Source organism: Parastagonospora nodorum (assembly GCF_000146915.1).
Source record: "Parastagonospora nodorum SN15 chromosome Unknown scaffold_9, whole genome shotgun sequence".
Taxonomy (NCBI): domain Eukaryota; kingdom Fungi; phylum Ascomycota; class Dothideomycetes; order Pleosporales; family Phaeosphaeriaceae; genus Parastagonospora; species Parastagonospora nodorum.
In genome coordinates this window covers 532075-557493 of record NW_001884557.1, presented here as the reverse complement: position 1 = coordinate 557493, position 25419 = coordinate 532075, and the positions used below count along the sequence as shown (strand labels likewise).

Sequence of the window (25419 nt, the reverse complement as noted above, 5' to 3'; positions counted from 1 at the left end):
TTGCCGTCCGCGAAAAAGCGCTTGGGCGCAATGACATAGGGCCTCGACGGACCGCTCCCCCGGTTCAGCGACCCTCCACATTTCCGAGCTCAACAACAGAAATAGCGGCTTACCGCGCGCCCGCAGCCGTTGCCGTCCTCAACACACGCATTCGCCAGCTCGCGACTCGGCTATCGCGGAGGCTATCTGTACCCGGAAAGCGAAGCCTAGCATGGCCTGATATCTCTCTCATAAATACCTCAGGCGGCAATAATCCAGCAGGACTCAAGTTACCAAGTAGGAAAGAGTGGAGTGAAAGCACGGGTAGGAGAGAGTCTTGGAGGCATGAGAAGACACGATACTGACATGTGACAGGGCCACAGCTTCTTCCAACGTGTCCCCACTATCGTCGCGTTTCGAGAGCTTTCGATTAGTCTCACGTCACCTGCAATCGCTACTACACTTATTGCTTTCACGTCACGCTACCTATTACTTTGCGACTGAGCTGCCGCGAGGATATACGCCATCATGGCGGACAACAGCAAGCACAAGGGCAAGAAGCCCATCGCTGTCATGAACAAATACGTCTACGATGCGTTTTTATGGACATTTTCGATATTGGTGGAGCTCTTCTTCCGGGAGGTACATCCCAGGAGTAGTTGGAAGGTGCCAAAGGAGGGGCCCGTCATTTTCGTGTGCGCGCCACATGCCAACCAGGTAAGCCGTGGAGATATGTCGAATTGCGGGATCGCGTCGCTAACAAGAGTAGTTTGTGGACCCGCTCATGTTGATGCGCGTCGTAAAGAAAGAAGCCGACCGCCGAATCCAGTTCCTGATAGCCGACAAATCGATGAAGCGCAGGTTTATAGGCACCATGGCGGGTTTGACCGGTGTTGTGCCTGTGGGCAGAGCAATGGACATGACGAAAACGGCACAGGGCAAGATTTACCTACCGGACCCGATCAACGATCCGACGCTACTTCGCGGTGTGGGCACCAACTTTGAGGACAAGGAGTTTCAGGTTGGCGGCTCAATTGTGCTGCCAAAGGTGGACAACAAAGCGGCTAGTGCAGAGATATTGGAGATCAAGGGCCCGGAAGAGATCAGGCTGAAGCGCGGATTCAAGGGCGGTGTTGCAATGCAGCAGCTTACCGGGCGGAGCGATATGACTAAAGATGGCACATTCGTCAACGGCGCTGAAAACAAGAAGGGCGTAGAGGAGGGCTTTGAAGGTTCAGCTTTCAAAGTTGCGCCCAAGCTCGACCAGACGGAAGTTTACGACGCCGTACATGCAGTGCTTCACAACGGTGGCAGCATTGGTATCTTCCCCGAGGGAGGTAGCCATGACCGTACTGATCTGTTGCCTCTGAAAGGTGAGATGATCTAATGCTTAACGGAGGTATAGAACTAACGCATCACAGCTGGTGTCGCGATTATGGCGCTCGGCACCGTAGCATCGAAACCTGACTGCAACCTCAAGATCATCCCGGTTGGCATGAACTACTTCCACGCTCACAAGTTCCGTTCAAGGGCGGTCATTGAGTTTGGCACAGCGATTGATGTACCCGCGGAGCTTGCTAAGAAGTTTGAAGGACCAGGGAGACGAGATGCTATTGGCGAGATGCTCGAGACCGTCCGTCAAGGATTGATCTCGGTCACAGTTACCACGCCTGATTACGATACGCTTATGGTATGTTTAGCCCCATACTTCACAGCTATCGAAGCTAACAACAAAACTAGGTCATCCAAGCTGTGCGCCGTCTCTACAACTCCAAGGGCACGAAACTGCCCCTACCCAGGATCGTGGAGCTTAATCGTCGTCTCGTCCAAGGCTACGAACGTTACAAGTCCGATCCGCGCATCATTGAGCTCAAGAAGGAAGTCACCATCTACAACCGCAAGCTTAGAGCGCTTGGACTGCGAGACCATCAGGTACAGGTCGCGAAGATGCACCCGATTGTGGCTTTTGGAATCTTCTGCTTTAGACTGGCGAAGCTTGTCTTCCTGAGCGCACTTGTCATCCCGGGCACGCTACTCTTCAGTCTCGTCTTCATCTCCACAAAGCTCATCTCCATCGCAAAGGCCAAGGAAGCTCTCGCAGCCTCCAACGTCAAGGTCCAAGCCAGGGATGTCATGGCAACATGGAAGCTCCTCGTCGCAATGGTCGCGGCCCCCGTCGCCTACACATGGTACTGCATTATCGGCGTTTACTGGTACCGCTACAACAACTGCAACGGCTACCTCCCCGAAGGCATCCACAAGCGCTACCTCATCATCGCGCAGCTCATCTTCTACGTCAGCGTCACCTACGGCGCGCTGCGCTTCGGCGAAGTCGCCATGGACATTCTCAAATCCCTCGGCCCCCTCTGGAAAGCCATGAACCCCTTCAGCAACAGCGAACTCGCCAAACTCCAGGACCGCCGCGAACACCTCGCCAAGCGCGTCAACGAAATCATCAACGAACTCGGCCCAGAAATGTACGAGGACTTCTACAGCAAGCGCATCATCGAAGACCCCTTCAACGCCGACACTCCCACGACTCCCCCGCCAATAAAGACCGACGCAGACGCCCGCGCCGAAGGCCCTCAATCCGTCGAAACATACGACTTCCCCGCCTCGCCCACGTCGCCCGCGGCCTCGCTCCCGCGCAACGAGTCCTTCGGCGACCTCGCCAACCAGGACATTTTCTCGTCGCGCCCGCACACGCCCAAGAAGAGCCGCAGCCGCAACGCGTCGAGCGCGAATCTGGGCGGCTTCATGCTCAAGCCGTTTAGCACGATTGACGGGAATATCGAGGAGGTCAAGAAGAGGCTCAAGGACGGGGTCAAGCAGCGCATGGGCAAGCGGAGGAGTAGCGGCGCTGTGGAGGGGTATGAGAGTGAGGAGGAGGAGGAATTGGTTATGGGCAGGAAGAGGGGGACGTGGTAGATTTTGGGAGTGAAGAATTGGTGATAGGGAAGAGTTTTTATTTATTTAGTAGGCTGACATGATACCACTTTTTTCCTTCACCATTCACGGGCTTGGTTGATTTTGGATGTGATGGTAAATAATTTTGTTCTTGAAAAAAAATATGAAATATTGCTTCGCTAAGCTTATGCTGAAAATGTACCATCATGCCCCATCCCATCGCTTTACATGTCTTACCCATACTATGCCTCAAAATAGCCAATGAAGACCAAACCAAGCCACGCTATGCCTCTCAACATAAAAACCCGACCCCAGGACAAAAACACAAAGAAATACCTGTCGCGATGACATCCCCTACCCGACCACAGCCTTCATACTCAGTCTCTCCAAAAACCCACTCAAATCCTCCTTCCGAATCTCAATAACACACGCCTCAAAACTATCCATCCGCACCCGCGCCCCCGTCTCCCGCACAACCTCCTGAAACGCGTTTCCAAAGCGATTCCGCCCGAAGCCCTTGGGTTCATCCGCGTCGTCGTCGCTATCGTCGTCGTCGTCTTCGGAGTCTTCTTCCTCGGTCTCGTCCTCGACTTCGTCGTCTTCCAGGCCCGCGGCGAGATTGCGCGCGATGCGAGCTTGGCGCTTCTTCTCCTTCTCGTCGGCGCGCGCCTTGCGTTTCGCATCGCGGGCTTTGATGCGCGCGTCGCGCTTGAGTAGACGTTCCTTTGCGGATTTCAGTTCGCGCCGCCGCCGCCGAGGCCGACGACGACGTACAAACCCCTCTGCTTTCATCGAGACCCGCCATGACGAGTTCGGAGCCGCGGTTTTTGCCCTTGGTGCCGTTGAGTTCGACGATGGCTTCTGCGATCCAAAGGGCGAGTTTGGTAAGGGCGCCCGGGTGGGTGAAGAGGTGGACGTCTGGGCCTTCTTTGACGACGGCCATGCGGAAGGCGCGGAGGTGGCGGATTTGTTTCTTTTCGATGAGTTGGGTGCCGGTGCGGAGGATGGCGCGGTGGAGGATCTGTGCGGTGACGATGTGTTGGATGAGGAGGTCGATGTTGCCGAGGGCGTCGTAGGCGGTCCAGAAGCGGGATGTGATGTGTTCCTGGGCGGCGGTTTGTTGTTCTTGGGTAGATGTGATTTCTGAGGCGTGGTCTTGGGTGGAGTGGGTGTGGTTGGAGGAGTCGAAGGAGGAGTGGGAGAGGTCTTTTGCGTCTCCGACTTCCAGGATGGCACCGAGAATGACGCCCGCGTCGATGGCGGAGAGACATGCTTTCCAGCCCCAACAGCGGACAAAGCCCCATCCGTCCTTCATGTCGCCGCTGCGAGGTGGTGGGGGCACGAGCCCATCGAGGCCGTACTGTGGTGCGAACTTGAGCAGTCTTTCTCGTAGCCCGCGCTTGAGGTCCATATCCATGTGTGTATATCGTTGTTTGCATTCCGACAGCGACACTCCCATCTTTGCGAGTAGCTTCGCCAACCTTTTCTGACCTGCATCGCTCCAGATGTGCAGTTTGGCCGACAGGTAGGGCGAATGCAGCATGCTTTCGTATAATGACCAATGCCGTAAGAGAAGGAAACGTGGCTCTGGGGAGAGTCGTATTGACTTGTCTGTTGCTGAGCGGGCGCTTGTGGGAATGACACCACTTGCGTCACCCATACTGGCATCGCGAGCTACGCCGTGAGGATCTGTAACGGGGTTGAGACGGCGAACTTCGTCTCGCAGGACGGATCGAATCTGCTCTCCTCGGTTGCCGTTCCATCCTGCTGAGCCGCCGGCTGCTGAAAGTGGGTTGAGACCGACACCGCTGCCTGTTCGTCCGTAAAGTTCCAGACTGCTGACTCCGACAATGGCGTTCCAAAGGAGGTCGTTGTCTTCGCGACCTAGTTCGGAGGCTAGGTTGTAGACGAGGGATGAGACGGGTTCCGCGTATGATGCGCCGAGCTGGTAGTACTTGTCGAGAACGGCCGTGTGCTTCTTCCGCATGACCATGAGCTGCTTTCGAAGTGTCCTCACAGACTTCTCCTGTGGTGCTGCTATTGCTGGCGATGCTGACCGGCTGCGGGAGTCTGAGCGCGAGAAGTCGGAGGATCCACCGAGCTGGTTCTCTACGAGCAGCCCTCTTCGTGCTGGTCTTCGTTCTGGTGATGACGGTATCGAGCCGCCCTGTGTGATGTCAGACCTCGTCTCTTGCTCCCAATCCTGCCATACATACCGAATTGCTTCTCCGCCGCTGCTGTGGTCGCTCGTCGTCGGACATGTCGTCTGCTGAATCGTCCTCCTCACTCCACGACTTTCTCTTCTTCGAATGCTGTGCAGAAGATGGCTCGTCGTCTTGATCTGAGTCTTCGTCCAGGTCGTCCTCTTCTCCAATCTCTGGCATTTCTTCCAGCGCGCAGTACGCAGTCCGCTCTGACTGCAGTTCCTCTTCGATGTCCCCATCGTCGAACACTATAATGCCTCCTCTTGATGTCTGGTAGCTCTGCAGGATCTTGCCCTTCTCCACGCCAGCCTGTCTCCGCACGAGCTCCCCAGTAGTCGGGTCTTCGCCAACGGGGGTGCCAAACACGTTCGCCAGATTCCACGGCCGCCTCGCATCCAGCACCCAGACCTCGACGTCACCAGTCCCACCCTGCCCATTCTCGTCCACGTCCAGTCCTAGCGTCTCTTCCAGATCTACCATGCCACCGACGCCTAGACACACCACGACGCCCCCGCTTCCTCCTTCTGTTGTCCGCATTGGCCGCACCAGCGCGTCCGCTGCACGTGAAAGGTCGCCATATCCGGCTATAGGTTGTATTTTGTGGGGGATGTAGTCGCGCTTCAGCAACGCGGTAAGGATTCTGCAGGCACAGAGCGCGTCTGGCTCGAGGGCGACGAGAAGCAAGACCGGAGGAGCAGCGGCATGTGTTCGTTTTACAAGGTTGTTGTAGAGGTGTGCGATTAGGTTGCGTGGGAGGTACATGGTCGTCTATGTGGGTTCGGCGTGCCCTGCAAGCGGAAGTTGGAGAAGACGCGAAGAGACGCGTTTGGTGGCTTGCACGGGGTAATTAGGGTGTGGAGCAGCTTATTGCATGGTGGGAAGCCGAAGAAAGAATAAAATCGAGCAGGACTCGGGTCTGGAGAAGCGGAGAAGGCAATTGGTATTCGCGGGTGCGGGTGCTTGTACGTTGCGTGAGGATGTGCCCGTGGATGCGACGCGTGCAAAATGGCGCTAGGCTGGAAATTGAGATGGCCCACGACGCGCCTCTGACGTGAACACTTTCATCTCCACCTGGTCGCCACCATCCCTAATAATTAGTGTTCGGTGTTCATGTTCAGGCACATGCAGATTTGGAAAGATGTTGTTCTGTTTTGAAGGCTCTATGACTATATCGGCAATCTCCTTAGGCGGAAGCTCTCGTGTGCTAGCACACATGATGCTTGCTATACAAGCATGTCTTCTTGCAATGCCTAATCGAAGCCGTTCGCCTTACAGTCCATCATGCCCTACGATCTGACCATGCAAACTCACTGCTGTCAGCGTTTCCAATTTTCCTTGCCCTATTTCCGACCAATCCTTCGACTTCTTTCAAACTAGTTCTCGTTGACAAAACTCAGGCCACCCATCTGTTCTCCAGGCTCTTCATGTTCATTTTTGATGATCACGCGCTCCAGATGGACCAGTGATGGCACGATGTCATAGCGCTCCTCGAAGTTCTTGCCGTTAGCATCACCCCATTTCACCAGACCCGGGCTCACAGTGAATGCCACGTTGCCACCTTCGAGATCTTCGCTGTCAGGATCGGGCAAACAAGACATCTCTTCTTCGACGAATGCGTTTCCGACAATTGGCCAAGTGATCTGAAGGCGTGAACGCTGAAGTGACATCTCCATCGCCAAGGAGAACGCTTTGTCAACGATGAGAGGTACTCGGGAGAGGTCCGCCTGAGTAGAGACCAATGTGAGCTTCTCTCCAATGGTGTTTGCAACCTTGTTACGGGTCTGGAGAATGTACTGTTGTGTGGCTTGGCTCTTCGTGTCACTTGGGCCGGCAGGCGATTGCACCAGTTGACCCAGAGTGATGGTAGATGAGCCCACCTTTTGCACAAGCTGCTCCATGGTTGCCCAGCGCCAATTCTCACATGGCAGAGATGGATCGGGCCAGCCCTCGTGGAACTCGCCACCAAAGAGCAACTCCCAGCTTGACTGAAAGGCCTCCCCAGACTGACGGAACATTGCGAATGGGCTCGAGAACACTTCGTGGACCAGGACTGACCATATCCATGCCTCGATGTAATACTTCTTGCGCGCACGGCGATTCCAATGGCGAGGGCTCACGCCAATGTGCAGATCAGCAGGCGGGAGGATGACGCAGACGTCCATATCTTCCGTGGGCCGAATTGAGCGACTCAATGATTTGACCAGTGCGCCGAGGGCGCGGAAGTCCTGGCTCAACTGGTCGTCCAATATAGGCAGCACCTTATCGACTCGTGCGAGCATTTGCTTTTGAAGCGACTGGCACTGTGCCTCGGATGCTTCCAACTGACCTTGCGCAGTTTTGGTGTCGGCCTGCGAAGCTAGGAGTTGCTCTCGAAGCTGGTTGCTCTGAAGAGCATCTTCGAGAAGGCGTCGCAAGGTAAGATCAGTGGTACCAGCAGTGCGGTCATCGTAAACAGAACCAAGTTCTTGGGTGTATGGTCGAATGAGCTGTCGCAGCACATAGTTGTACCTGCTTCTCCAATGGTTTCTGTCGTTTTCCAACGCGTTGAAGTCTTTGTTCTCGTTGTATAAATTGTCGAAGTCCTCGGTCAATTCTCTGAGCTGATTCTCAAGCTTCAACCAGTGACTGCAGTACTTGTTGCTCTTTTTCCGCTCTTTACGGAGATACCCTGCCTGCCTCTCGAGCTCTGCTCTCAGGTTCGCGATGACTGCGCTGTTCCTAACTTGTCCGTAAAGGCGATCGTTATCTAAGTTGACGTTTTGGCCGTTGCCTGTGTTCGATGCATGACCGCGCATGTCTCTGCCGTGTCCCGGTCCGTTGGGAGTAGATGAACTGAGCTGGTTTCTCCTCATCATTGTGGTGAACTGGAAATCCATGAGTACTTGCTGATATGTACTCGCAGATAGACTTACTACGTCTCTAGCGGTGCCGAAGGCTCCGCCAAAACTCATTACAGGAGCTCTAGGTACTTGGGTGTCGCTAGTGCTCCAAGGCAATTTGGTAGTTGGTCGAAGTCGCACTGTTACGCTTGTGAGGCGAGAGACAAGATACGCTATCTGACGCAATCCGCCTTCACGTGGCGTTCGGCAGCGTTTGGCAGCGGTACGTTTGCCGCTCACCTTCACCTTGAATAGCTCAACTCACTTACGTAACGGCAATAGCTTACTCATAGTTTTTGGCAGTGTCCCAAGCAACAAGGACTAAACATCAACCACCCTCTGTGACCAACAACAGCCACAGCAACCACAAAGGCGACACAGCGACCATGAAGGGTAACCGATTAGTGATCGGCCTGGACTACGGTACTACCTACACAGGTAAGTTTGCAGGCCTTGGACTACGACATGGTCAACTGACATTTACAGGCGTGTCTTTCTGCGAGGCGTCAGACGCGAATTCCGATGGCCAGCACATAGAGATCATCCATGATTGGCCCTCTCGTCATACAAAAATCGGCACGAAGGAGAAAGTGCCCTCCGAAGTTGCCTATCTTGACGAAGGCATCTGTTGGGGATCAAACATCCCTCCTCACGAAAAGCGCGAGATGTGGACTAAGCTCCAGCTGGAACTTGACCACCGCCATACAGGAGAAGCAGCCAAGATCTCGCAAGAACTATCGAAGTCAGGTCCACGTAAGGAGCCAGTCGAGATTGTCGCAGATTTCCTGGCACAGGTGAAGGCCCACCTTATCACTAACCTGGATAACAAGTTTGGCAAAGAGCTATGGAGGACATTAAGCATCACGCTGGTGATCACTGTGCCGGCGGTCTGGTCTGACGGCGCGAAAAATCGCACTCTTCAAGCCGTCGACAAGGCTGGATTCAACAAGCTCTCGTTCCCCCAGCTGAACACTCCACTTCTGGTCACGACAGAGCCCGAAGCTGCAGCTATCTACACAATGCGCACTCTTCGCGGCACTGCGCAGAATGAACAGCTCACGATTGGCGACGGCTTCATAGTGTGCGACATGGGCGGCGGCACGGTGGACCTGATCGCGTATCGGGTCAAGAGCTTACAACCTACCATCATCGAAGAAGCTACAGTCGGTAACGGGGCTCAGTGCGGCGGTATCTTCGTGGATAGGGCATTCTTGAGATGGCTCGAATGTCGCCTAGGGACATCAGACTTCGTCAAGATCGCGGGCTGTCGCAGTGAACAGATTCCAAGGATTTCGTTGAGCAAGAAAGCGGCCAAGATACTCCAGGACTTCACTTTGGAGGTCAAAACCGGCTTTTCTGGCACTGAGACCGGATATTTAGTGCTACCGAATCCTCTGAGCGCGATCGAGGAAGATAAGGCCAGAGGCATACGCGACGGCGAAATAACGGTCACTGCGTCAGTACAGCAAATTCCTTGTGTCTATTATCACTGACAAGAGTACAGAGAAGACACCACCTCAATGTTCGAGACGTCGATCTGCCGTACCTATGAACTTCTCAACGAGCAACTACAGCGAGCAAGGAAGAACAAAGTTGATATCAAGGTAAGAACTTTTCTACTAATTGTACTTATGAGACACAATCGTGTATCATATTATACCCTGATTTTAACAATCTCTTGTAGTACGTTTTCTTGGTTGGTGGCTTCTCCGAATCGCCCTACATGCATCGCAAGATCAAGGAGTATATGGAGCAAAGCAACATTGCTACTATCAAGCCGAGTTATGCGTACGTACCAACCATCCTTACATCATTATGAGTTGAAACTAACTTCGCTCAGTTGGTCAGCTGTAGCGCGAGGTGCCGCGGCAAAAGGTCTCGAGGGCAAGGACGGTGCAATCTTAGCACGTAAGAGCCGCCGTCATTATGGAACTTCTATGTCTGCCCCTTTCAGTCGTCGCAAGCATAGAGCTTCCGAGGCTTACTACGACGAGTTTGATGGTCGGAAGATGGCAATGGATCAGATGGAGTGGTTAGTTGCGAAAGGTCAAGATCTGAAAGCCGACCAGGCAACCCATGCATCGGCGACAGTGTCATCAAGCTTCTGGCCTGGCGATTCACGTCGAATGCAGTGGGATCTTGTCGCCTGCGACAGTGACACCGCACCACAGCGGGAGCATGACACTGTAAGTCAAGTCACATATACCAAATTCTAGCAGCGCTCACATATCACCAGGCAGTCTATCGAGTGGCAACGCTTACTGTTGACTACAGTGATGTGCCTGAATCCTGCCTAGAGCATATGATCAGCACAAACGGCAAGCGCTTCTACGACATTGAAGGCGTTGTCAACATCTCTATGCAGGCTTCTCTGGAGTTCTTCGTCACAGTCAATGGCAAGAGGTATGGGTCTCTGATTGCGCAATACGACTAGAAACAGCTTGTGCTGTCATCTCAAACGCGCATCAGCAGACTTGGTAACATCCTTGATACTCTTCCGGGATGTCTCACGGACAATACAAGATTGACAAACTTACACGCGAAGCACACGCTCTGGTGAAAAGGAATGGTTTTGGGTTGACGTATTCTCCCGTCGTGGACCCATCGCACAGACATCCTCAATCGATGTATCTGCAAGGAACCTACTTCATGTCAACGGACATGACAAGCTGGGTGCTTTTCTGGGATTTTACATGTTCCTAGCTGGTCACAAATGACAAACTTGGAAGGCTTCAAGTCCAAGACCTAACCTTGCATGCAGTGTGAATCCCATGTGTCTGCTTTCTCTCTACCCCTCCATCCTCCCTCTGACCCTCCTCACCCTTATATCCTCCACCATTCTAATCACCCCTCAAGTCCCTCGCACCACCACCTCTAGCTCCCACACACCCACCGCTAAATCACGAGACCGCATCTTCATGCGCGTCATCCCCGCCTAACCCCCATCCAGCACGCCAGCCGTGTCAAACCGGCTTTCCTCGGCGCCGATCCCTTGACTAGGCCTGTGTGGCGCAAACTCTAAAAGCTCTTCGACATGGGCGCCGGAAAAGGAAACGCAACAAAGCATCGGGTCCAGCGTACACGTGGGGAAGAAGAATTTGACATCTTGGCTGCAAGCAGTGTGTGGTACACGTCAGGGCAGGCCCGTCTTCCGAACCTTTACGTTGCAGTGATGAGCGGGTGGGTGACTCCGGGCCAGTGGGATTGGAGGGGGCGTGTTCACATGTGATTTTGCGACGGAGATCCTTGGAGATCCTTGTACATGGTGCGAGAATGGGTGGTTTACGCGAGGGTTGGAATGTGGCGTTTGGCAGACTCGTTTTGCAGGCGGGTCAGGATTTGTGATTGAGGAATGGGTCGAGCTGGATGCGGATGAGGATGACGATGGCTTCGCCGATGTGATCTCTCCGCTCGCTTAGCCGGGAGAGGGTGGATGACTGGCCATATCTCATAGCGCCAGATGTTGTGATCAGAAGCCGATGCAAGGAGGTCTGTGATACCAAGAGCCGAGTCGTGCATAAGGTTAAGCGCGAAACAGCTCGGCGATCTGACAACTGACAGGTAAGGTGACACCAAATAGCGGCAAAAGTCCCGTAAGGCGTAAGGGCCATCTGACTGTGCATGGGGCTGATAGTCTTCTTTGCTTGTGAATGAACGTGGATGCTCGATCGACAGTTCGGGTTTTGGCCAACAGCAAGGAGTCATAGATCAGATCTCGGATTCGTATCGCAAGTTAGCCAAGCTCTCCACCTTAGTCCTACCCTGTGGTTAGCAGACATGTGATTGTAGACCTCTCTGATTGACGCAAGCACGCAACAATGGGCCGGGTCAAATTGGTTCACCGCAGTTTATTGCTATGGAGGGAACTAAATCTACAAAGGAAGAGAAGATGAAGACCTCGCAGGTACCAAACACCAACGTACGCGTATCCCACTAGTAGTTCCCCGCTTGGGTGAGACAAGACGACTGAAACCTCGAATGTCCGTCTACCAAACATGAAGACCTCCCATCATAATCTTCTAGGAACCGAGGCGTGGGATGGCGAGACCCCTTTGGCACGAAACCATAACGTATGCAGATCCCACTAGTAGTTCTGTATGTAGGTGTAGGTGAAGCGAGACGAACTGTAATCACAAACGTCTGCCGACCATACACGAAGATACTCAGCGTAATCTTCTAAGAACCGAGGCGTGGGATGGCCTACGAGAGAGTCCGGTGCAAAATCGAAAACATCCTCACTTCCTTCGCTCGCGATAGACCCGAAAACAAAAACTAATAAATATATTAAAGCAATATCGGGACTGGATCAACTCCACATTGAAGGACTGCTCCTCTACAAAACAACAACCATGATGATAACACATTACAACAACATTAGGTGGCCCAAGGCCGTAAAACCCGAGTGAAAGCAAATGTGAACCAAATGTAAAACAAATGTAATCAGAAAAGAAGAATGAAATCCCCTTGTCCTGCAGGAGAATATCACTGCTGGGGTATAGTGCGACCCTTTTAACCAACTCCGATCGCTATGCGTGCAGATTTACTCGTTCCATTAGATGTGCCCATGGGACACGCAAATGATGGAACTCGTCAACGCCGATGGCCGATACTGTGCGAGACTCTTCGTCCATGCTAGACGAGCCTGCGAGAAGGAAAAACTCTAAGTAGAAAAACTGCGCCCAAAGCACCATAACGCCGTTATTACATTCCGCCGTCAGTTGGCGCGTGAGAGTCGTAACTTCGTGCCCGTCTCCTATTTCCTTTGCGCCGAACCTCTCCTGTTTGCACGTTAGCCTTGCATCAAACACCATTTGCTGACGGACTGGGTCTCGGAAGAGGGACTTGTCCATTGCATCCGGATGATGAACAGGGCAGACGAAGGAGATGTCCTCGTGAGAGGACTACTGACCATGATGGAACGAGGGATTTCCATCAAAGTCGTTGTTGTCGGGGTAGGTGGGGTAGATGCGCTGTCCAACATATTTGAAGACGTTGCTATCGTTGCTGTATCCTGTATTTTGTGACAGACCTCCTGCATTATGCGACAAACCATTCGAAATGGTGCTGTTGGGAGGATTCTGGTACATTTGCTGGCTGTACAGGGCTGGTGAATTCGCAACGGGCAACCGTTGTTGGTATTGCTGTGAGGCTCCCATTGTTGTGCGGGGAAAGTTGCCCTGCAATCCGACATTGCTGAAGTTGTAACCAGGCATTGCTGAATGCGAGGGGGTTAGAAGCGCGGTTTGCCTGGACAAAGCATGGCTAGGTGATGTGTAGCTCGGAAGCGGGTTGTACAAGGAGGGATTGCTGTACGCGGACGAGTTCATGTTGGTGGATGAGTTCATGTTGGCGGACGAGTTGACGTTGGCGTGAGGGACTGTCGGAAGGCTGTCCTTGCGTTCGTCGGTCTCGTACTTGTACCTCTTGACTGGAGAAGATTTCTCGTCGTAGGATGAGGGATCGCTCGTCTGATTTTGTCGGTCGGGCTTGTCTTTCTCCTCGGAAGCAGCTGCACCATGCTTGCGCTTGTTGCCCGACAATCCGCGAGGTTCTTTGCGAAGACGAAGGCGGACTCCCTGGTCAGAGAAGGACCTTGAGAGGACGCTGGACTCTGCCATGCCTTTGAAGTCTTTTGCGGCGACAACGTTGAACTCTTCGCTGTCGACACTGGCCAGGAACATCGACATTGTGCCGTTTCTTTGCAGCTCGAAGAGGCTGAAGCGGAGTCTGAAGGTGCCCACGAGAGTAACCGAGACATCAGCGAAGACCGTGAAGCCTTTGTCAATGTTGTCACTGTCCTTGAGGCGGTGTAGTGATGAGGTCAGCGTACCCGTCAAAGGTCCTATCATGGCATCCGGTTCCCGGCGCTTGCTTCTACCGTTCTCAATCAAGTCCACGACAACGAAGAAGTATGGGCTCTGGAGCCATTGCCTGCCAGGATCCGATGGGTTGTTTACCTGCAGCTCGACAATGGGCGGAGGATCGATGGGCTTGCGAGACTTTTCCTTGCCCTCGATAGAGACGAGTGCTTCGTATGGTTGTTGACGCACGACCAGCTTGCACTGCCCGACTCTCACAGGTTCAACAGAGGGCATCGCAGGTGCCATTAACGAAGGCATCGCGTGTGGTAGACCACCAGTAAGGTAGTTACCAAACATGTTCGAGACAGTGGCGGAAGATGATGGGTCGAATGATGATGTGACGGACTGAGTATTGATGGTGGTGGGATGGACCGCAAATCTACCATGGGAAGATTTATGCGAGGTATGTTGAAATTGAGATGGGGTGATGGCGAAGGGAGGAGAGACGGAGAAAATGCAAGAGCAAGGTCGAGACTCGAGGAAGTACCGTTGGACTTTACGCTTGCTTGACCCAGATTTGCTCCTTCCGAGCTCCTCAGCTTCCGTGGTACGTCGAAAATAGAGCGCGCAACAACGGTGGAGCAATAGACGTCGATGCGGCCTATCAGCGTAGAGGGTGCAACACCAGTTTTCGTGAACCAAAGTACCAGCGGTTGTTTAGGGTATGCTCAAGGATTCTTGAAAGGACAGATCGATGCGTGGACTTGATCTCCACATGAACAGTGCGTATCTTAATCGGCCTGGAGTGTATAGTGGTGACGCGAAAGCGCAGTGTCCGACGAGCTAAGTGAAAGAATACTGGTAGCGAGGATGCGTTGGTCTTTGTGTGTGGTGACTGTGCTTCGTCGATGCAATGGCAACTTCCCAGCTGTCTCACAGCTCGAGTGATGAAATGAGGTATAGAGCCCGAGTCTTCTGTCCGTCTATTACTATAGTCGATGTTGGCGTGCAAACCTCGTGAGGCGTTTTGTCTCTGCTGAGGCTTTACCTGAGGTTGAAGGCCGTCGAAGTTCAGCACAGAAGTGGAGCTGGGGCTCACAGCTTGGTACGGGATCGGTTGATGGCGTGCCTGGTATGGGGAACCGCCTCCACCGCAAACTACGGATCACCAACGGGAGAAAGCGCAACGGCTCTTTAGCAGCGAGCGATAGCGAAACTCCTCAACTCCTCGTCCTTTCTGTTTGATCCAACAGGGCTTCGACAGACTTGACCACAGCCCTCAATGCTGGCCACCTGTTCCTTCACAGCATAGCAAACGATATTCCTCGGCTTGCTTTTACTTTCCACGAGCGTCGCGAAGTGGTACTGGGCGATGATACTGATTCCTTTTGGTCGAGGGGACAAAACCGGGACCGTTTCCTGCACTCTGAGGTGGTAGCGCTGCACAATGGCCTACGAAGTGGAGCAGTGCAGTCCTTAGGAAAGCCAAGTATTATGAGCGAAGCGTGCAGGAGGCGATGGGATGAGTGACCCAGAGACTTATGGTCAATTTGGAAGCTGGACCCTTGGAACGAAGAGCACCGTAAAGGTCGGCGAGTCAAATCCGCCTTGTCTGCTATCCAGGATTGAAGCACTACGCAATCGTCCTATTCCAGATCCACCAGCTTCACGAGAGATTTGTTGCTTGCGTCCTGTGTGAAGCTCAACGGGTGCCGAGATCTCGACTAACAGGATCGGTCGCTACCGGATTTGGCGAGCTAGCTGATGAACGAGCGACGGCGTGATCATGCAACCAACTTTTAGTTCGACCAGTCAAAAGCGCTGTACGATATGGCCTTCTGGTATGGTGAAATTCGAGATTTGGTTTCGTCTTTGGACGCCTTGGGCGACTGCACAACGGATGTCTTGCCGCGTGGCGCTCAAAGTGTACTGCGGCTGGAAATTGCCTCTACAACCATAGGATCTGTAATTTGACGCACCGAAGATGAGCGAAAACGACAGAACGGTATATGCTCAGCGAAATACCGGGTTAGAGAGGCTTGTCCAGCCCGCTGGCGCGCGTGTAAGCACGAGCAAAGGCGCGGGGAACGAGAGACTAAAGAACTGTGTGAAGCCGCACGTAAAGCGGCAAAGTACAGTAAGAGCTCTATATGACCAGTGATGTATTGAATGAAGTCGGTGATCACCCCAGGCCTGTTAGCGTGGAGGAATAACGATCCGCTGTCACATTCAGCCAAAGCGAGGATCTCCCATGCAGCCGAGAAGAGTATCGAGCGCTGCACAGACTGGTTGAGAAGCAGCAGGACATGGATGCATTTGGAACTCCGCAGTGCTTCGATTCTACGGCAATCCCAGGTTCGAGGAAGCTCTGGGCACAACCAGGGCATTGAACGGGGGACCCGGGAGCGGGATCCTGGCTTGTATACACCCAGACAACGCTCGGAATTTAGCCATCGAAACTACTCTACTTGAAAGGCGGTATATAAATCGCCGTCCGAGCCGAAGATGATATTTTCCCCACACGGTTTTGTTAAGCTCGGAGTTCCATAGACCCGTAACCTCCACGCATCGAGGAGTGCAATAAGCAGAGCATACTGCATTCCGTCTCGAGCCGACCTCTGTTCGGCAGCTTTCGTCGTACAAAGAGTCCAAGCACATGGCGGCTGTCACCCAGGCTCTATGGCGGCACCTCATGGCGGCCTTGAGACGTATAGCACCGATGACTTGGCCCTCACAGCAGTCGACACAGGCAGGAGACGACTGGAGCTGCATGCTCACGTCATGCAAAACGTATGAGACATTTGGTAGTGTCTGTTCTTCCTTGTCCATGCCAGGTCCTCCTAATGCAGAACGGGAGGTCTTCAATGCGGCTGATGAGCGCAGAGTTTTGACGAAAATGCATGGGCAATGCTTAGCCTGGTGTCCCGAACACGGGAGCACACACGTCTGGATATGATGTCGCTGAACGCTGTCATTATGCAAGTGGAGAGAGATCGCCGTCGAGTCTGTGGTGGCTGGGAAGATTTCTCCAGGGATGCAAGAGCGATGAGATGCTCGGAACACACGATGGTCTGTTCGCTTGACGACAGAATTCTACGACGTTACACCACCATTCGCGGCCCCCGTCCTTTCTTTTTAGCCACAAAACATTCAGCGAGTGAGCACTCAGCATGCCTGTTCCACGCACGGCGTGTCGGCTACTCATGCTCTGACAGCATCTCACTATAGCCGCCCCTGTCCCTTAGCAACGCTCTGTCGCCGGGTCAGCACGCCGGGTTATCGTTGCAGATGTTGCATTGCTGCGGCACGGCAATCTGGCTGCTACATCCTCGTCAGGACCCTCCTCGGCGGAAGCGATATCTGCGGATGTTTCGCTCCGTGGTGTGCTCAAGGCATGTCCAGGTCTGTCGAATTTGAAGGTCCTTGAGCGCGAACACTAAAGGTGGCCACGATGCCGCCGTTGGCGCCCTCCGCACCACACAACAACTTCCAACATCGACCCTGTATGCATTTAATCTACGATCTCGCCTACCTTGCACAATGCTGTGCAGATATTTCTCCACCGAACTTCGACCTGAGACACGGTAGATTGCACGTCACAGGCAAGTGTGCGGCTCGAGCGAGCGCCTCTCCCCACAGCTCCAGGGAGCACCCACCGCATTTTTCCGCATGGACTCGCACCGCCAGCCCGGATGTATGTGCTGGGAATGTCGCCATGATCTGTCGTGCGTTCTCGATCGAACGAGGCTCACAAGGACCCAGTGTCTCCTACAGTTTCCATCCCACAATGCTGCATAAGCGTCTTCTGTCGCGCGGTGTCCTTTCGAACGCCCTCCATGTCCGCAACCTCCACGAACAACCGGCGAGTGGCCGGCTCTGCAGGCTACTATAGCACATGTGGGGTAGGCCGTGCCTATGCATTCCGATCTCTCCCACATGATTCAGCCAACATCATCAAAACAATCAATGCAGCTTTATCACGGCAGATGATTCTTCCATTACGCTGAGTTGATGCCTGCTCAGCTTCGTGAAGCCGCCGGCCCATCTGCGAAGTGTATGCTTCGGAATCAGGCGGTTCTCGGCATGTTGAAACAAGCGATCAGCAATGCTTAGTCTGATATTGAGGGACGTGGCCCGGGTGCCTGCAGCAGAGTAAGGCACTATAGCGCCTCAGCTTGGAGGTCAGGCTACGGTTTGCCATCTCGCAATCCTCACCACGTTCAACCTGCGGCTTCTGTTCAGAGTTATCGGCAACTACTTCGGGATTGTGTATCATGTAAGTGCTTCGAGCGACACACCGATCAAGATGAGCCATGATACGATATTGACTGCCGAGCTCTGTTCTCGTATGGACCCATTTCGGAGCTTTCCAGGTTTCCATGAGCATGCTACCACGATCTGAGAATGTATTAGATCTCTTTCGCACGAAGCAGTTGTCCAAGTGCTACGAGCACTGCTTTAGAAGAGATGCAACTGCGGCACTATCCGTTAGTGACGACACAGTGTCAGCAGTGGTTCTACATAGAAAACCCCTCCCTACCCTTTACGGTATACATGAGACTCGATCAGGGTCAGGCATCCCGCTTGAAAGTACCCGGGCAAGCTGAAGTCATCGAGGAAATGTTCACATCACGGCTTGTGCTCACAGCCCGTCCCCGCTTCTAGCCGCTCACTGGCATAGCCCTGCCTCGATCAGTCACGACCTCGTGACGACGTGATTTACTCATAAATGCGATGGGATGCCAGAAGATCAGCAGCATACAGTGTGAGGGCTAGGCCATGTTACACCAATGGGGGGAACTCGCGCAGCCGACAAAGACTGGAGCCCCGACATGTAGGGATGTCGAAGTAGGACTTTTCCGTGCGATTCCGTCGATGGACAGATCGATATCGTGCGTTTACTTGGTAAAAGCATATTTAAAAGCCTGGAAGCATGTGGTCCGTTGTCGAGCGGGCCCTTCCTGGACGAAAATGTAAGGCACATTCACACTAATGCACTTTCTACACCATTTCAAGTAAGCAAGCTCAGTCTAGTATCGCTATTATGATGACAAGCTATCTTGAAACATTATTCACAGACCAAAGTATCATGTGAACATCAAAGGCTCCACATCAGTACATTGATCGGAGTTCGTTTTTTGCTGCCTGGCGGTTACCGTGGTACAACTCTGGATCCCCTCAACATTCCGGTAGGTGATTCCGACACCAATCGTCCGATTGTGGACCTCCACCCTGCAGATTTTGTAGAGTGCCTCGAAGTCCTCCAAGGACCACCGATCATCGGGGCTTCAGCTGCGGAAATCATGGGCCTTGCTTGGAACACAGCACGTGCCTCAATTCGCCAGCTTCTCTAATCTGATCATCAGCCTATCGCTCTGCGGTGGGGCTGTATAGCTGTCAGTCTGTTCGATGCCGGAATCGTCGACGATTGATGTGCTGTAGTTGGAATACAACGCCGCCACGATGTACTTCATCTCTGCCTGAACGTTAGCTCGCAGTCGGCGACACAAGGCACGCCGGGTTTCTGCTGCACATGGGCATAGAGCAAACGAACAGGCGTCCTACAGCATGCAGATGGTCCAAGACAGAGGAATTTCAGCCACTTACGGTAGACTGCCAAATGGCTCCCAACACACATCCGTCCGCCACTGTGAAGGTTAGTCAATCGCCCTGCAAACCTGTTCGGGTCACTGACCTGCCGAACGCCCAGAACCATCTGGTTTCCATATCCTTCCTCTTCTCCTCGTCGAGACGCTCCATGTCTAGCCATCGCTCCGGTCTCCACTCGCTCGCGCGTTCGTACACTTCCTCGTTCGCATGCAGCAAGCCAGCGCTGGCACTGATCCTTACACCACCGGGTACGTAGTACGACTGCTCTTCAGACCCTAGACGACATCCTTGTGGTGGCGTAAAGCGTGGCTGCGGGCCTGGAATAGCAGAGTGCAGACGCAACGTCTCCCAGATCACAGCGTGTAGGAATGGCAGTGTGTCGATCGCCTTTGGGTCGGGCAAGCTTGGCGCGGAAGAAGGTGAAAGACGAGGTGAAAGCGTGCGAAGTTCGTCCTGAAGACGAGACTGCACATCGTTGCGCTGCGACAGTTCGTGGACAAGGTAGTTCAGGGTGATGCCCGACGTGTCGAAACCGGCTGCCAAATGGTCGAGCACTTCACTGGCCAGTACCGGAGCGAAGTCAGTCTTCTCGAGATCCGTTTTCTTCGCCTCCTTGGTCAGAGCCGTCGCAAGCTGCTGGTACACGACTGGAGTATCTTCTGCCTCTGTTTCACCCTGTGCTAACACAAGTCCAGCACCCTCGCACATTTCCTGCGTCCACTTTTCGATCTCTTCGTTCGCTTCTTCGACCCACTTCGGCGCGAACCTATAACCCAACCACTTCTCGACGAAGCTACTGAAGGCTGGGAATTCCTGCGGCCAGAAGTTGTAGGATCTGCGCGAGTTATAGAGGCCGAGGAACCACGTCAGCTGATCTGCGTTGTCGATGAGGTTGGAGCTTGCCTTGAGACCGAAGATGTAGGCGTTGACAATGTCCATGGTGGAGGCGCTGAGAAGCGCATAGATGTTGAATACGCAACCGTCTTTGCGACATACTCCTTCAAGGTAAGGCAAAAAGCGCTTGTACATGATGGTTGACATCTGAGCTAGCAGCACAGGAGATGCCGTGACCACTGACTTGCTGTAGATATTGCTGATCATCCTCTTGCGCATTGAGTGAGGCTTGTTGCCGCCGATGGAGAACATGTTGTCGACACTGCCTGTTATTAATGATAACGCGCCAGCAAGTTCAGTGTGACTTACCCGCCATAGTTCGCAAAGAATGAATACCAATTGTATCCTCCATTGCTGCTCTCCTTCTCGAACCCTCCCGCGTATACTTCTCTGATACCTCCTTTGACGCAGTTCACACTGATCTCATTGGGTCCGAGACATACTATCGGGCCTAGTCGATCGTGTGCTTCTTTGAGTGTCGCATTCTCGACAGAACGCCACCTTATCGAATGAATCCAAATCGATGTAAAATGTGACAATGGATGTGCAGCCGGGATCTTACGCAACGGATTACGCAAGAAGTTGTAGATGACATGACCTAGAAGCAGGAAAGGGAGCAGCACAACTAAAGTCACTGGAGCAAGCATATCGAATTGCCAATCGATAGACGTGAGAAAAAGCATCTGAACCATCTCAAGAGCTCCTGAGAACTACTCCCTGTCGTCGCACGCCCACAAGGCGCAAGAACCCCACATCCCCACCTTATCTTATCGCACGCCGTCAACAGCCGCGTTTTAGCCTATTGCAGTATAGTTCTCAGCCTCATCGGCGTCCAAAAAACGACGGCGATGACTTATCGCATTCCAGGTTGGGATGTAGATCTAGGCGCCATTGAACTCGGCTCCCCAGAGCTCTTGAGTCTTTTGTTGCACAGCAGTATGTGGCTGCAGATCGATGGTTCGCGGCATTGAGACTAGTGTGGTACGAGGGACTGCAGGTACTGTCTTGGTATGCTCGGTTGCGGATTGAGTGGGGTAGACACAAGGCGTTCAGGGTAGTCATCGCGGTGCTTTCATCATGACTTATGTGTAATCAAGCGAGATCAGGGCGCATATGTCGCATGATAAGAATGCTTTGCATACGCTGATTATAATACATGCTCGCTATTAAAACACCATATCAAATAACAGATCCCACAACGCCATGCGCGCGATCATGCAAGTAGCCAATTTCAGCAACAATAACTTTTTCCGCCCACATATCCACATTTTCTTGTATTACGTCTCAGCCCACCTCGCAATTGTGATGCTTGTCGTGTACACCATCGCCACGAGACCAACGACCATCATCGCAATGTCTCCGGCCTTTGCCCACGGTCGGTCGGCGACACCCTTGTAGTGCAGGTATGCTGGGTAGATATACACCAACGGTACGCAGGCAAAACTTCCAATGAGAGCGACGAACTTATCGAGATCACTCGCACCAACTGCAGCAACAACACCAGTGAACAGAACGAGCGAGGTGCGGAAAGCGTTCTTCTTCCACTTGGTCATGCTGCTCTGCTTGCCAGATGCGCGACCGAAAATCTTGAGTTCGATTGTACGAAGCGCGGGGAAGAGTTGCACAGGCGTACCAACCAGCACAGCCATAGCGTACAAGAACTGCACAGCGTTGACGAGCTTGCTGGATTGCGGGAAGTTGGTGATCACCTCGACGGACACGTTCTCTCCAAAGGTACCGTAGCAGAGCACACCGACGGAGGTGAAGATGACCGTAATGATGATCATGACGATATAAAGGAGCTTGCTGAAGTGTTCGGGTTGCTTCATGCTCGATTGAATGGGCAGGATGAGACCGATACCCTCGAAGGTGAAGATGGCCGACCCGATGGTCATGGTCCAGTCGCGAGGATTGAACTGTTCGATAGAGGGGTGGAAGCCGCCCATGTTGACGATGGAGGATATGTCGTACCAGTAGATGTAGGTCAGGCCAATGAGGATGAATACGTCGGCCAGGAGAGCGGCAGGTCCAAGCTTGGAGATGTTACGGATGAATGACATCGGGATCAGAACGATAAGCTGGATGCCGATGAGGGCGTTGGTTGATAGTGGCTCGCCCCTGGACTTGCTGACGGCGTCGGCGAACGATGCCAGATTGTCTGCTGTGAAGATGAGACCTGCACAGACGAAGCCGAGCTGGGACAGTGTGATGGAAACCAGAATGAGTGCGCGCAGCTTCGGTCCGCTGATTGACTTTCCAAGGTCTCCGTAACCGGCTCCACCGTACTGTTTCCTGCAGGACAGGAGCAGCTCGAAGCAAAGCGCCGTGACCGCGCTTACTATGATCATGGTAATGGTCGAGAACAGCATTCCACCATTCTTGAATGCCTTTGGCAAGAACATGATACCTGTACCGATGAAAGCCTTTAGGAGCGTAAAGAATGTCTTAATTTGCGAGGCATCGCCACGTTCCCTCAGCCTTTTAGAGCTCTGTCGTCGGCCAAGTAGAGGGCGGCGCTCGCCCTCTTCGTCGTCGTCTGCGATTGCATCCTCGTCGTCCGTCTCTTCAAGATCTTCACCAGCGAAGTTGCCATAGAGCTCCAGGAAAGAAATAAAGTTCCTGGTCACAGGTTCTGAAATGTAGCTAACACGTTTGCTTTGCCGTTGCAGGAACTGTCGTCTCATACCTCCAGGCGCTAACTGATCCGTGACTGGGAGCTCATCATGGTCGAAATCGGACTCTGACGGTGCCACAAACTCGTGCGTGTGCGAAAACGTAGCTGCTCGTTGATGCATCTTGGCTCGTTTGCCTTGTCCAGCGATCTTGTAGAGGTCACGGTGGATGTCGCCACCCTGCAGTTGTAGAGACGATTCAACACCTGGCCGTACGGAATTGGAAGAGCTACCAGGTGCGTCATCTGTAAAGGGTGTCTGCGGGTCGAATTCTGCTGCGAAAGCGTATCCTGGATCCAGATGCTGCTCGAGAACCCTGGCCTCCTTAGGGTCGGCCCCAGCTGTCGTTTGTGGTGTGTCCGTCATAGTTGCAGGCTATATTGGAAGTTTGTGAAAAGCCTGTCGGGAAAGCTACAACGAAAGGGTTTAAGAGAAGAGAACTGCACGATCGGGCTGTTGTATTGGGCGGTGAGGTTGAAGTGACAACCAATGAACGTGCTCAGCAAAACTTCAAAGGGTCCGTGTGTCTGACATCACAACGCTAGTTTCAAGTTTGACAATTGCAATTGATGAGAACACAGACAAACAGATTCAATGTTGATGCGAGGTTTGAAGGGAACAGTCTTGAAGTTCGCGAAGAAATTCAAGGAAGCTTAATGTTGAAGACCAGAACCTCCTAGAACCCGCAATGATGCAACTGGTGGACCGAGGCGCTTGGCGGCGCAACCACGTGGGCCTCATCCCCACACCACGTGATGCTTCCTTCCGCGATCACACCGCCATGACGCTGATTGGTGCCTTACCGACAGTTCCCCATGCCGAACCCTGAAGATTGAACGCCTGATATCAGCATGTATTTTTAATCAATGCGCATTACCGGCACAGCAAATCGAGCCTTTAGCCTGCAGTGAACACGTTTTCATCTCATCACGCATCAGCTCGTACATAAAAGCTCGACAATTGACAATGTACGTAATGCCGCACACTGATAATTCTCCGAAGACAACCTCACCATGGCGCCTCCTAGCTTCGGCCCGCCTGGCTACACCATTCCTCAACGCTACATGAATCGCACACCTCCTCCCGATGGCGCGGACACCAATACGCGACCATATCTGATCTTCTTCTCGTACATGTTGACTTGTTTCAGCGTGTCGGTATTCATTATTCAGAGGATCGTCAAGAAGAATACTGTGCTGAAGAAGTCGACTATATTAACTCCGCCGCCCAGAAAGCAGGTGTGGCTGTTCAGCGCACTTGCAGCTGGAAGTCTGCTGACAACATGGGGATTCATGATCCAGTACTTCAACGTGAGCTACAAGACATGGTTGATGTGGCGGAGTTACTACGAACTTGATCCGCACCACAGACACTGGGGACTCTGGTTGAGAGAGACCAGCCTGTTCCATGAAGCGTGGGAGCTGGTAGTGGTAGGCAACGCGCGATATTGGTGGAGCCACCAGATCTTCTTTTTTGCATTAGGGCTGGGTATTTATATGGAACAGAGAGGTAAGATTGGTTGTTCACAGGTGTGAACGATGAAAGCTGATGATCATAGGCGTCAGACGGAATATCAAGTACACTTGGGCGTTCATGCTTCTCGGGCAAATCGTGGCGATCAGTTTCGCAACAAATTTGTTTCTTCTTACGTTGATATTGAGCCCACCGACGCCGTCAGTGTCATCTACCAGACCCCAGCGATCAAGCTGGATCAGCCCATGGCTCCTGAATCTGGCCTCGGTTCTCGCAACTACGATCCCAGCATATCTTCTTGCAGATGAGCACTACTGGTACCACTCTACCGACTTCATGCCCGTCCTACTGATACCGCATGTTGCGCTTCTCGTCACACCCTTCGCACGTGCGCTAGTTCCAGAGAACTGGTTCCCAGAGAACGATTTGGCCTTTGAAGACAAGGTTTTTGGCTACATGTGGGCTTTAACCCTTGGCAACGCTGCACTTATGATGCTCAAGACGACTTATGCGGCCGTATCCTATGGTGGATTCGTGGGGATCCAGAATGCACTCCTTGAGCACCCAGCAGTCAGCAGCGTTGGCTTCGACGTTATCTTTTGTTGGATCACCTGGATCTGCTGGTACATTACACGAGGCGAAGATGTCGGGTCCTTCACCAAAGAGCCGATCAAACGGCTTTAGGAAAACATCTTTTGGCCTTTGGACAGGACAGATCCAGAGCAGCGGCTCTAACAAAGGCGTGCGCCTTCGCCGATTCTATCGGGAGGTAGAGGACCAGGCTGTACGGTTTTGACGTCGGTGGAATGCACTGGAGCACAAGAGAGATGTATCGTGTGTAGAAAATCCGTATCTCGACATCGACTCGAGTAGCCGTTCCTGTCCCAGCGAGGGAATTGGTGTGAGATTGTGGTCTGCTCGTGGAAGACAGCACAAAGCCTTCTCGTCCCAAAACAGCCACTCATGTGATTTCAATCAATTAAATTCGCGTATCACGTTG

At 53.0% G+C, this 25419-nt stretch overlaps 10 protein-coding genes across 10 annotated transcripts; 4 read left to right on the top strand and 6 right to left on the bottom strand.

Moving 5' to 3' along the window:
* Nucleotides 1-507: 507 nt before the first annotated feature.
* SNOG_06316 (hypothetical protein) lies at nucleotides 508-2907 on the top strand (the record flags this gene model as incomplete). Its single annotated transcript, XM_001796641.1, has 4 exons — nucleotides 508-696; nucleotides 749-1352; nucleotides 1401-1669; nucleotides 1720-2907. 4 exons carry the CDS (start codon nucleotides 508-510, stop codon nucleotides 2905-2907), a joined length of 2250 nt encoding a protein of 749 aa, XP_001796693.1.
* Nucleotides 2908-3240: 333 nt separating this feature from the next.
* On the bottom strand, nucleotides 3241-5852 carry SNOG_06315 (hypothetical protein; the record flags this gene model as incomplete). The annotated part of the gene is made up of 3 exons (XM_001796640.1): nucleotides 3241-3609; nucleotides 3665-4987; nucleotides 5103-5852. The coding sequence occupies 3 exons, from the start codon at nucleotides 5850-5852 to the stop codon at nucleotides 3241-3243; spliced, it is 2442 nt and encodes an 813-aa protein (XP_001796692.1).
* A 611-nt stretch (nucleotides 5853-6463) lies between these two features.
* SNOG_06314 (hypothetical protein) lies at nucleotides 6464-7945 on the bottom strand (the record flags this gene model as incomplete). Its single annotated transcript, XM_001796639.1, has 1 exon — nucleotides 6464-7945. One exon carries the CDS (start codon nucleotides 7943-7945, stop codon nucleotides 6464-6466), a length of 1482 nt encoding a protein of 493 aa, XP_001796691.1.
* Nucleotides 7946-8355: 410 nt separating this feature from the next.
* Nucleotides 8356-10403, top strand: SNOG_06313 (hypothetical protein; the record flags this gene model as incomplete). Its single annotated transcript, XM_001796638.1, has 6 exons — nucleotides 8356-8407; nucleotides 8456-9425; nucleotides 9474-9573; nucleotides 9654-9757; nucleotides 9810-10100; nucleotides 10244-10403. The coding sequence occupies 6 exons, from the start codon at nucleotides 8356-8358 to the stop codon at nucleotides 10401-10403; spliced, it is 1677 nt and encodes a 558-aa protein (XP_001796690.1).
* Nucleotides 10404-11003: 600 nt separating this feature from the next.
* Nucleotides 11004-11388, top strand: SNOG_06312 (hypothetical protein; the record flags this gene model as incomplete). The annotated part of the gene is made up of 2 exons (XM_001796637.1): nucleotides 11004-11088; nucleotides 11297-11388. The coding sequence occupies 2 exons, from the start codon at nucleotides 11004-11006 to the stop codon at nucleotides 11386-11388; spliced, it is 177 nt and encodes a 58-aa protein (XP_001796689.1).
* Nucleotides 11389-12870: 1482 nt separating this feature from the next.
* Nucleotides 12871-14127, bottom strand: SNOG_06311 (hypothetical protein; the record flags this gene model as incomplete). Its single annotated transcript, XM_001796636.1, has 2 exons — nucleotides 12871-12980; nucleotides 13020-14127. 2 exons carry the CDS (start codon nucleotides 14125-14127, stop codon nucleotides 12871-12873), a joined length of 1218 nt encoding a protein of 405 aa, XP_001796688.1.
* A 3030-nt stretch (nucleotides 14128-17157) lies between these two features.
* SNOG_06310 (hypothetical protein) lies at nucleotides 17158-17431 on the bottom strand (the record flags this gene model as incomplete). Its single annotated transcript, XM_001796635.1, has 2 exons — nucleotides 17158-17271; nucleotides 17303-17431. 2 exons carry the CDS (start codon nucleotides 17429-17431, stop codon nucleotides 17158-17160), a joined length of 243 nt encoding a protein of 80 aa, XP_001796687.1.
* Nucleotides 17432-19427: 1996 nt separating this feature from the next.
* SNOG_06309 (hypothetical protein) lies at nucleotides 19428-20526 on the bottom strand (the record flags this gene model as incomplete). The annotated part of the gene is made up of 2 exons (XM_001796634.1): nucleotides 19428-19440; nucleotides 19466-20526. The coding sequence occupies 2 exons, from the start codon at nucleotides 20524-20526 to the stop codon at nucleotides 19428-19430; spliced, it is 1074 nt and encodes a 357-aa protein (XP_001796686.1).
* A 1025-nt stretch (nucleotides 20527-21551) lies between these two features.
* SNOG_06308 (hypothetical protein) lies at nucleotides 21552-23312 on the bottom strand (the record flags this gene model as incomplete). Its single annotated transcript, XM_001796633.1, has 1 exon — nucleotides 21552-23312. One exon carries the CDS (start codon nucleotides 23310-23312, stop codon nucleotides 21552-21554), a length of 1761 nt encoding a protein of 586 aa, XP_001796685.1.
* A 647-nt stretch (nucleotides 23313-23959) lies between these two features.
* Nucleotides 23960-25103, top strand: SNOG_06307 (hypothetical protein; the record flags this gene model as incomplete). Its single annotated transcript, XM_001796632.1, has 3 exons — nucleotides 23960-24376; nucleotides 24569-24686; nucleotides 24724-25103. The coding sequence occupies 3 exons, from the start codon at nucleotides 23960-23962 to the stop codon at nucleotides 25101-25103; spliced, it is 915 nt and encodes a 304-aa protein (XP_001796684.1).
* Between the last annotated feature and the right edge of the window lie 316 nt (nucleotides 25104-25419).